We start from the raw sequence: 13,826 nt of genomic DNA, 5'->3' as shown, positions 1-13,826 counted from the left end.
ATTCACTCTTCCCAGTCTGGTGCAGGTCTACAATACTTTTCCTGGTGTCCTTCGAAAGCTCTTTGGTCTTGGCCATGGCGGAGTTTGGAGTCTGACTGTTTGAGGCTGTGGACAGGTGTCTTTTATACAGATGATGAGTTCAAACAGGTGCCATTCATACAGGTAACGAGTGGGGGACAGAAAACCGTCTTACAGGGGACGTTACAGGTCTGTGAGAGCCAGAGATTTTCCTTGTTTGAGGTGATCAAATACTTATTTTCCACCCTGATTTACGAATAAATTCTTTACAAATCCTACCATGTGAATTCATGGATTTTTTTTTTTCACATTCTGTCTCTCACAGTTGAAGTGTACCTCTGGTGCAAATTACTGACCTCTGTCATCATTTTAAGTGGGGGAACTTGCACAATCGGTGGCTGACTAAATACTTTTTTGCCCCACTGTATGTGTAAAAAGAATTTGTGTGTGTGTAAAAAAGATTTGTATGTGTAAAAAGAATGTAGCATTTTCTGTAAATTCTGTGAATCTCGGGCAGCTCAACTTGCCTGAAGTGTTTCCAGCTGGGCACCGTGTACCTGCAGTCCAGTGTTTTAACCGATGCATGAAACTATACATTTTTAGACATAAGTTGTAACGGCCGCCGTTTTTTTTTTTCTTTGTGAGTATTTATTACACGGCGTGCTGCGGGGAAAAGCCTGTTCTAACGTTTGAGTCTAAGGTTTATTTTTTAGCACCTGACGGCTCTTTTTTGCTTCTCATCCATAAACACTGCATACTCTTTCACATGATTCAGTTTATTTTGGAAAGTCTCAATAGGATCTTGAGCTTTATTGTGGAAAAAAAAAAAATTTTATATGTGGAAAATAAACAAGCGGACACGCGATGGTTTTACCGTCGTTGTTGCTAACGACAACGCATACAAACAGGTGCTTGTCCATCCGTAGTGTGGTTATATTAAATATAAGAGAAAGAGAGAAATTTAAGAAATGAATATAGCCACTACAGTGACCATCAAAACGATGAAAAAATATTGCTGTAAACAGTTTATTTTGCGACACTACGAAACAAACGATAGCGTAAAATGAAATTATAGACGTTTTTATATCTTCATCCGATATATATCGTTATATTGAACAGTCCTATGAAAGGTGATCATTTTATCTCCGGTGAAAGCTTCTAACAACTATTCAATACAGAGTACTAGATGGCCCAGAGGCACAAATTAATACCTCAGATCAGATTTTAGTGCTATCAGCTTTGTTATTTAGTGTCCTTGAGGTTTAGTTGTAGCACACGGGATAATTGATGCTCTTACAAGGGACATTGTCATTATCAGACCAAACTCTAACTTGTTTGTCGTTTGGGCCGTGTTCGTGCTCCTTTTTTATTAATGTACTCATTGTTATAATTGTATACACAGCACACAAATCCATCTCAGTGATAAAGGAAATGGAAATAAGAAACTTTGTTCTGATGCCATACTAAAGCAAACAATAAAAAGCTAGGACTTTTTTTAGGGCTTTTTGTTTTTTTTAGAATTATTTAGCTGACAGTCAGGCTGCATTCACAAACACAGCATTGTTAGAATAATTCAGACTGGAATGGGATTCCTGGCTGCAATGCTGACTTCTTTTACCTGCAGTTTTATCCTTTTTCTGAATCATTTGCCTCCAGTCTATTGTGTTCTGTTGTATTTTTTTTTCCATTGTGTCAAGTCTCTTTTTTTCACTTGCCCACACCATGTTTCATAATCCATGTCTTATCTCCCCTTTTCTTCTCAGAGCCACCTGGATGACATGTTTCAGCGTTTTATTGTACTCTTTTGCTCATGTTATTGTTTGTCTGTCTCCTTGTTGTTTTCAGTCATCGTGGGCCTCCAGCACCCTGGGGTTCTGGTTCACGGAGCTGCTTGAGCGGAACCGTCAGTTCCAGGCCTGGATCTTTGAAGGGAGACCCAACTGCTTCTGGATGACAGGTTTCTTCAACCCGCAGGGCTTCCTGACAGCCATGAGACAGGTACGCACGACATCAGGCTACCTACCATTTACCCACAGCAAGGGAAAAGACCAGATGGCACGCAGAGGGAGAAGCAGGCACACAGCCACATTTACACACGCATGCAAACATGCACAGACACAAACACATACACAGGGACCTGCAAGTAGCAGTAGTTATTTTTTTACAATGCATGAAATTCATTTTGCATTCAGACAATATGCTGAATTTGTCTTTAAATCCTATCCCTGTTGTGAATTCTGCAGGCACAAGCATGGTAAATGGCAATTTTTGTATGAAATTGCCGTTCCTAGTCTTCCTCTCTGACCATTTCTATCTATTGGTGCCATTTGTGTGCTCTGATCTGGCCAATACTGGTACATGACAGCAAATGTATGTTTAAAGTTTTCTGGAAAAGTGAGAGCAGATGGGATCTACAACTTGAAGAGATTTTGAATGTTAAATAATTTATTTAGCAAATCCAGTGATTTATCAGTTTTGAAAGGCTGTAATGTTTAATTCAATTCAATTGTATTTATATAGCTCCAAATCACAACAACAGTCACCTCAAGGTGCTTCACATTGTAAGGTAAAAACCCTACAATAATATAGAAACAAAAAAAACCCAAAATCAGACAACCCATCTTTGAGAAAACAATTGGTGACAGTGGGGAGACAAAACTCCCTTTTAACAAGAAGACACCTCCAGCAGAACCAGGCTCAGGGAGGGGAAACAGGACAGGAGCAATACAACAAATATTTAAAGAGCTCATGTATATGAAGATAATTGAGTGCAGGCTCAAGCTTGTATCATTGCTCTTGTAATGATACAAGCCACGATTGGGGCGATCGTGGCTCAAGAGTTGGGTGTTTGCCTTGTAATCGGAAGGTTGCCGGTTCGAGCCCCGGCTTGGACAGTCTCGGTCGTTGTGTCCTTGGGCAAGACACTTCACCTGTTGCCTACTGGTGGTGGTCAGAGGGCCAGTGTCCGGCATCCTCGCCTCTGTCAGTGCGCCCCAGGGTGGCTGTGGCTACAATGTAGCTTGCCATCACCAGTGTGTGAATGTGTGTGTGAATGGGTGGATGACTGGATATGTAAAGCGCTTTGGGGTCCTTAGGGACTAGTAAAAGCACTATATAAATACAGGCCATTTACCATTGTAAGGTAAACAATTCCTCCATGCTACTGAACTTTTATCTTGGGGGTTTGAATCTAATAGTTTGCTGAACATATACTTTGATTGGTGGCTTAAATCAGTGTGTTTTTAACTGAATTTGGTGGTAAACAGGAGTCGTATTACATACAGTAACAGTGAAAATGAACTGAAGTGTAGACCTGAGAGTTGCAGTATGCACTGAGTAAAGGATTCTACTTCCAAGTGAATATTTTGAAGAGCCTGGATCTTTCACCCGGATAAAGGAAATATTGAGGATGTAGATTTCTGTATTTTACTAAGAAGAGATTTGTTTGACTACTGATAGATACCAAATATAGCCCTCAGTCCTACCACTGAGCGTCTCAGGAGATGTACTTTTATTATCCCACAGGCATCACAAACTACCTACATTGTTCTCTGATTCTGTGTAATGTGCCTGAAGTTGCTAGCTTGTTTTATCTGAGATGGGTATGTGCCTGCCTTTGTCATTTGTTATCAGTCTCTGTCTCTCCCAAGTTTGCCCACTAAGGATTTCTTCTTTTAAACTTGAAAATGAGAATAAAATGACTGAGGCCATAAAATACTCACATTTCACTTAATTTGTCATACTGGAGTTATTTTTTTTTCCTTTTGCAACATCATCTCACAAAACAACTCTTGTGATGGAGTTCACTTATCTCCCAGTAGTGTATTTTGGTGTTCCTATTGTTACAGACCTTTTATCAAAATTGATTTTCATGTGGGAAAACCATTTCAAAATGTCACTTCTGTCATTTATGTGCCATTCACATGTACTCGCAGGAGATCACTCGGGCGAACAAGGGTTGGGCCCTGGACCGCATGGTGCTGTGCAACGAGGTGACGAAGTGGATGAAGGATGACATCAACCAGCCGCCCACAGAGGGAGTGTACGTCTATGGTCTTTACCTGGAGGGAGCTGGCTGGGACCGCCGCAACTGCAAACTTATTGACTCCAAACCCAAAGTTCTCTTTGAGATGATGCCAGTGATCAGGATGTATGCTGAGAATAATGGTGAGTTATATTATTTAGGAACAGTGTGGAGGGGAAATAAAAAAAACAAATCTTTTGGTGGAGCAGCTTTATATCCTACCTGTCTTCTCAATGTTTGCATCCCACACAGTCACTCCTTGGATGTAACATTTAAATGTCAAGCAGAATAAGTGTTATTTATTTTGTCTGGGAATAGATTACCAGCAGTATGTGGCACAGTGTTTGTTCTGGATAAGGCCAACGTATATTCAGACAGACACAGACCCCCATGGATGCCTGCGAGCAAGGCTTCCTGGGAAATGAACTAATGATCCAATGATACGCATAATGCAGTTTGTTTACACCACGTCCCCTCCCAGCATTTCCCATACGAAGGCAGCCTGCTACGTTTGAGTGTGTCAGTGCAAAGGAGACTGCTAAAGGGATGCTTCAGTAGACAAGTGCTTGGTGTGTGTGCCGTGCACGTGTGTAGGCATGAGGTACAAGAGGTTGGAAAGCTGCTCTACTTAATTTTCACTCATGCAAAGGGATTAGTTCCATCCTTGTCCACATACAGTGTCATTTGTAAAGACACAACAAGCCTGTTTGTTTGCTCTGAGAAAATTATTTTTAGTTTTTTCCCTGCTGATGCATGAGCAAGGAGCACTGCTGTTGCTATTCTACTGGCAGACTAACAGCAAAACAAGCAGCAGACTGGCTAAAGAACTATAAAATGGTGCTGAGGGAGTACTGGGTAATAAGCGTGCTCTCCTAACTACATAAAAACAGATGTTTCTTTTGAGCACAGCTGGGTGTCCCAGTGGCATCTCTGCACTGATGTAAATATTTCATTGAATTGAAATGATTCTAGTTAGAAACACAATTAAGGCACAGTTTGGCAGCTGCTGCTCTCTCATTAGTTTTCATGAAAAATGCCATTTTTGATTTTTCTCTTTCCACTTTCTGCAGCAAATGCCGTGTTTCTTTTCTGTGTTGCAGGTGTAAAAGACTCCCGCCTCTATTCCTGTCCAATCTACAAGAAGCCCACCAGGACAGATGTAAACTACATCGCAGCTGTAGACCTGAAAACCTCCCTTCCTCCAGAATACTGGATCCTGCGTGGAGTGGCGCTCCTTTGTGACGTCAAATGACTGTTTCATATTGAACACTGACACATACAGCCATTATTCATTTTCCCTCAGTTATAGGGATGGTTAAGTGTGCAGGATTAAAAAGCTCTCATCAAGGTTAAATCTATTTTTAGCATCATTTCTGTGTTAGGGAAATATGCAGCTCCATAGTAAAGGAACAAACAAAGTGACTAACAAATTTTTACAGTCAGTGTCAGGAATTGTGGATAGATACTGGGTGTTTCTGTGCAGTCAGGCCAAGGTCAGACCCAGAATTAGCACGTTCAAAAACATCATGTCAGTGTTTTTTGTTTTTGCTTGAGGTCAACAGAAGCATAGACGTCTGTAGTGTGGCTGCTAAAGGTCCTGTGTAAATGTTCGAATACTCTGGTATGAAGCCCCCTGTCTCTTTGGGTTTCCTCTTTTCATTCAGACTAGTTGGACCAAAATGATCTGTTTTTGAAATAATTTACACCCTAAAGTCCAGACATATCGTAGCCATCTGCATGCTCACCCAGTGTCAAGTCTGTACAGTATTCTAAAGGTAAACCAAAGACCTTTATTCTAGTTATGATGTATGTATTATAGTGACATCGTCAGCTCATTTGATTACTCACACAGTCCAGTTTCATTTGACGAATAATATCAGTTCAGCACGTACTGTACGGCTTTTCATTACAAATCCTGACATGTTAATGAACTGAGCTTGTCATATTCGAAGAATCCTGAGGGTAAATAAAGGCACTGTAGCACTGAAATACATAGAAATTTTAATTAAGTTTTTACAAAAAACAACTTGCATCATCAAAACATCAAAACACTTTTTTGGTAGTATTTTCTTTTCTTACAAAACCACCATATCATATGTGATCTAAAGCTACCCTGTACACAGGTCAGGCATGGATTTCCCAAGAAAGTCTTAAATGTTTGTAGTTTTTTAATTGAACCTGTTTTGTAAATCTTTGTGGCTCACCGGGGCCAGGTGCATATAAAACTGTGTACCCACAAACAAAAGTCTGCAGTCTTTCTGTCAGGGTCGCAATATAAAGTGCATGCTAAGATAAAACATTTTATAGCACAGTTTGTAGAGTCACCAAATGTGTCATGTTATGTGTGTCTGGATGCCATTTTAACCTTTGTCCCGCCTTCCCACATTCAAATCAGCTTTTATTTACAAAAAAGAGAGATGAGCTCATGTGCAGATGCAAACTGGATCCAAAGATGAAATAACAGTTTAACACTTTAACATTGAAGGAATTTACTTTAGTGCAGGACCTTAGAGAAGCTTTAATGTATGCTGTTTATTTTAACTTAAAGGCTGGGTAAACTGTATTTAAATGACAATCCGTCACATGAATTCAGTTTAGGCTTACAGTGCCAAATCACAACAACAAGGTGCTTTCTACTGTAACATACAGACCTTACAGTTAATCTGGATGAATGATGGCAAAATTGTAACCTTCATAATGTGTGTTTGTCACGGTTTTTTGGTCATTTTAACTCACACTGAATCAGACTACATATTTAACTGCTGAAAATAACATTACGAAGTCACCGTTGAGGATTTTTTTCCTAATTAGATCATCCAAGAAAACTTGGAAGAAAAAGACGCATGATTTTACAGAAAGGTTTATCATTCATGTTTTCATTTTAATCTCTTATTTATTCTGCTTGTGGCTCTAAAAAAAAAAAAACACCCCCAACTATGTACACCTGTTTTTAAGTGTGCAAAGGGTGTCCATTGTTACGGCACATCCTGTTATAAATTGCATGAAAGCAATGTGTTTGTACACATCTCAAGTCATTTATGCAACTGGCCCCAGATTTTCCATTTTCAGCAAGCACTGACAAATCTGATCAATGTCCTAATCACGTCAGTCAATGCAGCCAAGGAGAAACTGGAAAGACTGTTTTGGAAAACACCACCCTGCATGAATATCAGAATATATTCATAGATTCTACTTTTCATTTGTTTTTCCTATTATAGTCCTAGACTGTTTGTAAAATACATCTAAGACTTGGTGCTTCTAACAAGGTCGATGGACTTATGTACACATGGTACACCTTGTTTTCTGGCTGGTTTTTTTCTTCTTCTTAACAAGACACATTTTACCTTTGCAACAGTGGCTGTGACATTTTCACTTGTATTGGTTTGACCTTTGCTTTCATTTTAATATCAGATTTTTCATTTCTGGCCTTTTGTGTTACCCTAGGACTTTGCTTGAGTTCGGGAAGCAGGTAAAAGTTAGTGGTTAATTCATACCCTCTGTTATCTTTGGGGCGCCAAAGTCTTTATAAGACTCTGCTGAAAATTGTTGCCATGCAGTTATTCTTCTGCATTCATATGGTGCTGAAATAACACAAACAACGAGTTCCCAAACGGAGAACGCACATAAATCCCCTTCAAGTGAGAACAGCAGCTCAACAAATCCAGCCAAAACTGTGACGTAGTTGTTGGCGTCTGTACACAAAAAAAATGGTAGAACAATGAAAATGTTTGGTGCCAAGAGTTGGTAAATGGTGCAATTAAAGCAGATAAAAGTACAAAGACAAGAAACTGTCTTCCTAACTCTGGAAATGCTGCCATGTTAGGGGCATTCAGAGTCAAAAGTTATTTGGCATCCAAACTGTATCCTGTAGGGTGAGATAGGTTTTGATGCACCTTGCTGATAAGGGGTTTCTATGATAAAGCAACTACCACAAGCCTCCCAGAACTGAGGCAGAATATTAATTCAGCCCATTGGAGATTTTCACTCTCATTGAACTTGTACATTATTACATCAGACTGACTTGTGCAACTGTGTTTTTTCCAGCTCCCACATTCACATTACAGTATATTTTTAGGTGTTACTGCCTATCTCCTGTACATGCTACACTTACAGTTACATAAGTGACAAAATGTATACTACAGCTGTGGCATAGGTAATTTGTAACGCAACAGTAAATCCGATTTTTACCTCCTTGTAGATCAGGTCCCTTTATGCCCCACACTTTATAAAAGCAGCACTGAGAAATTCAAACCTCTTCAATCTGAAACAAAAGTCTTCGTGCCTGTGTAAATCAGGCTCAGGGCATTACGTTCCCCTGTGACAGGGACCGAGTCATCTCCGTGTGCACAAAGAAGGTCCTAAGCTCTCCTTTGCCCTTGACATTGATGATGCCTCTACAAGAGCACATGTACCCCAAGGTTAGAAGGATGTCACTCGTCTCCTCCGTCACCTGCAGGGAGAACCAGATGGGTGATGACCATTTTGCTCATCTTACATGACTGAATTAAATTCCTACAAGCAAAAATACTCAGCTGTCCACGGGAAAATTCTGCTGACCATTAACTCATCAGTAAACGGTTCTTCTTCGATGCAGTGCTTCATTAAAATCCACTGACAGCAGGATTGCGGTTGGATACCTCTTGTTTAAAGTCTAACATTTACGTTCATTTTTAGCCCTAACAGCAAAATGTGTGAGTCAAGCAGAGTTGCCAACACTGGTGCATATTTGGATTCGGTCGTTAATAGATGAATTAAACAAAAACATAAAAATTCAATGTGTAAGTTAAAGCGAGAGAGTACTCCCAAAGCACAAAGATGAAATACTGTGTGAACAACAAGCAAACAACATTGAAAGCCTGGGAATTTTACCATGAGTAAAAGTGACATTCTGGTAGGCAATATCAATGCTACTTTAAAAGAAATTGTCTTATTTCTGCCTTCTATCTGTCTTAAAATATCATCCGGAAATCATGGAATGCAATTGCGAGCCCTGTAGTTGTGCCGCACTGCACAGCAGATGGCTCTATCAAATGTGTACAGGCCGCGAAATGTAATACAGCCCTCTGAAGACTGAATGATTGCCACAGCCACATGCCATGCAGCAGCTGAAAAACCATTCTGTCTTATCAGTGCTCAGACATGACATAAGATAGGATTTGACGATGCCATGTGATGTCAAGAAGATGAGATGTCCTTGCTGTAATAAATGGCACATAAGAAAGAAGAGTTTTATCTTTTTAAGCATCCGTATTGCCATTTAAATGTCTGCAGTATGAAGAAGGAGGTCTGCTGGTCCTTTGAAAGAAACTATCAGAATAAAATACCAGCTGATGTTTGACAGCTGTCTTAACATTTAGTATTGCAGTGAATAGGCAGGGTAAGTGGGGTTTTTTTAAATTTTATTTATGTGTTTAATTTAGTGTGTGAATGTGTGTGTGAATGGGTGGATGACTGAATGTAGTGTAAAGCGCTTTGGGGTCCTATGGACTAGAAAAGCGCTATACAAATGCAGGCCATTTACCATTTACCATTAAACTCAAACGTTCCCCAAATCATTTACCTGTATTTTCCCCAGGACTCCGGTGCTGTCCATTCTGCTGGCTACATTCACAGTGTTTCCCCAGATATCATACTGGGGTTTCTGGGCCCCAATGACTCCAGCTATCACTGGACCATGGTTAATACCTGACAAAGGAAACATTTTAGTAAACCTTTCAGACAGTGTCCCTATTGCTGCCATTCATTTGGAATTACCTTATTATTTTATAGTTACAAATATAAACTGCTTTTTTAGATTTCCTACTTGTTGAAAATGTATCAAAATCAAATGTTGATGCCACTGATTAACTATTGAGTGCTGCTCAAAGCCGACTTGAGCAGGAACCCTACTGCTTTGAGAACGAACAAAGCTTTTCACAAGATTTCATCAGAACATGAAACAGAGGGCGAGCTAAATGCAGCTCAACTCTTAATCCCCAGCAGTCTGGAGGCTGTTCGCAGCACTGAGATGACACTGGGCCTCTCTTTGACTGAGCTTCTGACTCAGTCTCCAGATTGTTGGAAATTGCAATCTGCTCAAGTGTGCAGGAGGCGCATACAGTCTCACAGCTACTGGTTCGGTCCAGTCCCAGTGGGTGAGGGTGTGTACGGCTCTCTCATGGAGCATTTTCAGCCCCATCTGGAAGCAGCAGGGATGTACAGTCACTCACGCACACTGCTGAGTTAATGGTGCATCCCATGCTGAGATCTTAAGACACAGGTTGAAGGTATCGAACTCTGACTCTTATTGCACAGAGGGAGCTGGAGTATGCCTTCCTGCTGTTCTACCTCTTATTTTAGTCTTACTGCATAAATAAGCGTTAGTCTTGTTTTTTTCAGACATCTGTGCACTCTACATCTTACAGGAACTCTACACAAACAAGGGATGCATAGAGGCTCCATGACAGTGCAATTTTGGATGTATTGCAGTCAAGCTGATTCCTGCTTTTCATACAAAACTCTAGAAGTGGGATTCCAGAAAATATCATAACGAGAAGGCGGCAACAAGGAATGAAACTCCCACTGCAGTGATAGTATCTTGTTACATCATGTCATTTACCTGAAACGAGCTGTGGAATTTAATTAATCAGTTTAAACCACTCATTTTCAATTCTCATGTGAGGTCAGTACACTTAAATATGTGAACGATTACAGTGTAGTCCTGTATATATAAAATATTATATACATTACTTTGTATTTCATTTCAGCTTCTCTGCATAACTCACCAACTCTGAGTTTGAAGTCATTGAACGAGTGTTTGTTGATAAGATCCAGTTTTCCCATCAAGGCAAATGCAAACTCTACCATGGTCCCTATGTGCATATACTGCCTGTCATGTTCCTGGGAAACATAAAAAAGCACAACTAGAAACACATTAGGTTCTTGCATAATGTGCATACGGCAGTCACACAAAAATGATGATGTCTTTGTAATGGGCCTACCTGTGATGTGTATTCAGGCCCTGGCGATGTGTTCAGCCCAGTAGCAGCCATATAAGTGCTGCCAATGGTCTTGATCTTTTCCACACCGCTGAACTTCGGTTTGGAAAGCAACTACACATGGAAATACAAACACAGCTCAACTGAATAAAACCCAAATTTATAGCAGCACAGACAATAAAACCTAATTGTATGAATCTGTAAAAAGCAATGCTCTTCACTGAGTCAAGCAGTGCAATGGTATCACGGTTTCTGTCTGTTTTTGTGGTGATCTGGGTATTTACCTCATCAAAGTCAGCAATGATTTCGTTGAGGAGCCTGAGGCACTCTAATCCTTCTTTGTTGACGTCAGACTCAGTGTAGAACTCTTTAAAGTCTGGGATAGAGGCAAACATGACACACACCAGGTCGTAGGACTGGTGGTACAGATCCTGCATGACAAAGAGAAGCAGAAGACAGAGTGGAGTCGTTAGCTTGTGCAGGTGCAAAACAATGCTGTAAAATTTGTTATGAAACTGATAAATTACAGATGAAGAGATTTTGAAAGACAAATATGGGATCTGCACCGCATATTGGGGGGTTTCTGTGTTTTATTCAGACCTAAAAAAAACTTCACAAGTAAAAATCAATCACTGGGCAGCACATGAAACATAATTGACAAATTAAAGGAGGCAAATCACCCAAACCACCATCCAAAAAAACAACAAACAGTTGCTTTAAATCTCATTAGAGCATCTTGTTCTTGGACCCTGTTCAAGAACAGAAATGAAGTCAACTGCTGACTCGTCACTCAGGATTTCTGCAGCAGATGCTGCTCTCCTGTTTAATCTTACATGACCTCCAGGATGCCACATTCTCTGAACTCCCTCAGATCTAAAACTTCAGGGGATGTAACAGGATTTACAGCGATGAATGAGTCATGCGAGGCATCATACTGTCACACTACAAAACAAGTGTCAGGTTCATTTAAAGTTTGCACTTTCAAAATAAAAATCTGAGCTTTAGCCCTTATTATTTTAATAAACAACCAATGAATATTTCAGTTTAAATTAATCACACATTTTAAAACAGTGTATTCAATATTTTGCATTTGACAATTGTGTCTTGATATCCTGAATTAAACATCCTTCTTTTCTGATGCATCAGCGAATGAACGCAAAAGAACTTTGCACATAAACAAGCACTTTGAAGTCCTCTGTGTAATTCTACATTCATTAGTCCTGTAGCTATTGTGAAAATAAAATCTGGATAATGTTACATTTACATTAGTTATTATTATAAAAAACACCACAGATTATAAATTCCTACCTCATTCTTCCAGTTACGGGCCAGGAAGTGCTCTGCGACATGCGCGGGCAGGACATTCTCCAGCAAAACGCGGTTGAGGTTCTCCATGGTTTCAATCTCCTCACACTCCTTCTTGAACTTGTTCTTCCAGAGAAAGTCTAACCTACAGTAATATTCATTCTGTTACAAGAGGACACAGAGGTAAAGAGACTGAAGGTATAGCTGTACAGCTTTCTTCCAAGAAGTCACAGAGAAAAACAGAAACAGCCACAAATATGGACACCAACAAGCCTTAGGACATGAAATGTACAAAAATGCAAGAATTTAGGCACATTTACAAAAACCTCATACAGTATGACTTTTGGTCAAGGCAGACAAGACTGACCCAGTGATTTTTGCAGCTTTGCTTAAATGATGTAGTTACTTCACCAGTGTAATAACAAGGCCTTCTTCAGAGCCCACGATCAGGAAGGACAAGTGGAATAAAATGTTCCAGGATCAGGTAGAATTAAAGGCTCTGATGGGATTGATTATTTTTTTTCCTTTTCTTCAGCACTCACACCTCAGGTAGTCTGTGATGGCAACTCTAGTCAATCCTGTTTAATTGTCATATGCAGTGAACTGATCTGGTAAATAAAAATGACCAACCAAGGAAAAACGTGCTCGCAGGACGGGACAATTATGATCAAGCACTGCAGATGACCGGATTGGACAGCACAGATATTACCACATGTTACAGCCAGCAACAAAAATAGAGGCAGTAATTTAAAAACTGTGTGTACACAAATCAGAAGCGCATGTAACACTTTAGATATTAATAAATAGAATTTATTATTTATGGTGCAGATATAATTACACCTTATGGTAGAGACAACTACTTCAGTAATTTGTATTCTTCAAATACATTTAACTCTCTCTGAAAAGCGCATTTAGCTAAAGGGACGACCATGTGGAAACTGATGCAGTACTACAGAATCCCGCAGAAGCTCATCAACATCATCCAACAGCTTTATGAAGACTCGTCCTGCCGGATCATCCACAATGGAAAAATGACCAACCCCTGCGCAGTGAAAACTGGACTGAGGCAAGGCTGCATGCTGTCACCAACAATCTTCCTGATCGTCATGGGCTGGATCATGAGAAGAACCACAGAGAGCAGCAACACCGGCATCCAGTGGACCCTCACCAAACAGCTGGAGGACCTGGATTTTGCAGACGATATCAGCCTTCTGTCCCATAAGCAGCAACATGCACAGTCCAAGCTTACACGGCTCGCTGAGGAGGCAGAAAAGACCGGCCTGAAGATCAATGTCAGAAAAACGGAGGTGATGCGGTTGAACAACCGACAAGAACATCCACTGCAGCTACAGGGACAAGACTTGGTGGAAACCAACCGCTTTGTCTACCTAGAAAGCATAGTCAACAGTGATGGCGGCACAGATGAAGACGTTAGGAGCCGGATCAACAAAGCAAGGCTTGCATTCAACACCCTGCGACCCATCTGGAACTCCAAAGCCTTA

General features: G+C 40.3%; 2 protein-coding genes across 7 annotated transcripts in view; one reads left to right on the top strand and one right to left on the bottom strand.

Annotated features, from left to right (window-relative positions):
- Positions 1-5,894, top strand: part of dnah5 (dynein, axonemal, heavy chain 5) — a 131,979-nt gene extending 126,085 nt beyond the window's left edge. For both annotated transcript variants that reach the window (XM_085422332.1, XM_085422331.1), the window contains 3 exons: positions 1,864-2,016; positions 3,954-4,185; positions 5,143-5,894. In XM_085422332.1, coding sequence (XP_085278458.1) covers positions 1,864-2,016; positions 3,954-4,185; positions 5,143-5,294 — 537 coding nt within the window. In that variant the 3' untranslated portion in view covers positions 5,295-5,894. The remainder of the gene's footprint in view (positions 1-1,863; positions 2,017-3,953; positions 4,186-5,142) is intronic.
- A 136-nt stretch (positions 5,895-6,030) lies between these two features.
- adcy2a (adenylate cyclase 2a) overlaps positions 6,031-13,826 on the bottom strand; it is a 64,820-nt gene continuing 57,024 nt past the window's right edge. For 4 of the 5 annotated variants that reach the window (XM_085422336.1, XM_085422337.1, XM_085422333.1 and 1 more), the window contains 6 exons: positions 12,328-12,486; positions 11,304-11,450; positions 11,023-11,133; positions 10,807-10,921; positions 9,603-9,727; positions 6,031-8,492 (listed from right to left, as the gene is read on the bottom strand). In XM_085422336.1, the coding sequence (XP_085278462.1) occupies positions 8,340-8,492; positions 9,603-9,727; positions 10,807-10,921; positions 11,023-11,133; positions 11,304-11,450; positions 12,328-12,486 (810 nt within the window). In that variant the 3' untranslated portion in view covers positions 6,031-8,339. Of the gene's footprint in view, positions 8,493-9,602; positions 9,728-10,806; positions 10,945-11,022; positions 11,134-11,303; positions 11,451-12,327; positions 12,487-13,826 lie in introns of those variants that run through there. The other variant, XR_014913734.1, reaches the window with a different exon arrangement.

The sequence above is a fragment of the Rhamphochromis longiceps genome, linkage group LG11, assembly GCF_057381845.1.
Source record: "Rhamphochromis longiceps isolate RC_006_pf linkage group LG11, R_longiceps_female_GT1.1, whole genome shotgun sequence".
Taxonomy (NCBI): Eukaryota; Metazoa; Chordata; class Actinopteri; order Cichliformes; family Cichlidae; genus Rhamphochromis; species Rhamphochromis longiceps.
Note: the sequence above shows the minus strand (reverse complement) of the source record. Positions and strands in the feature narration are given on the sequence as shown.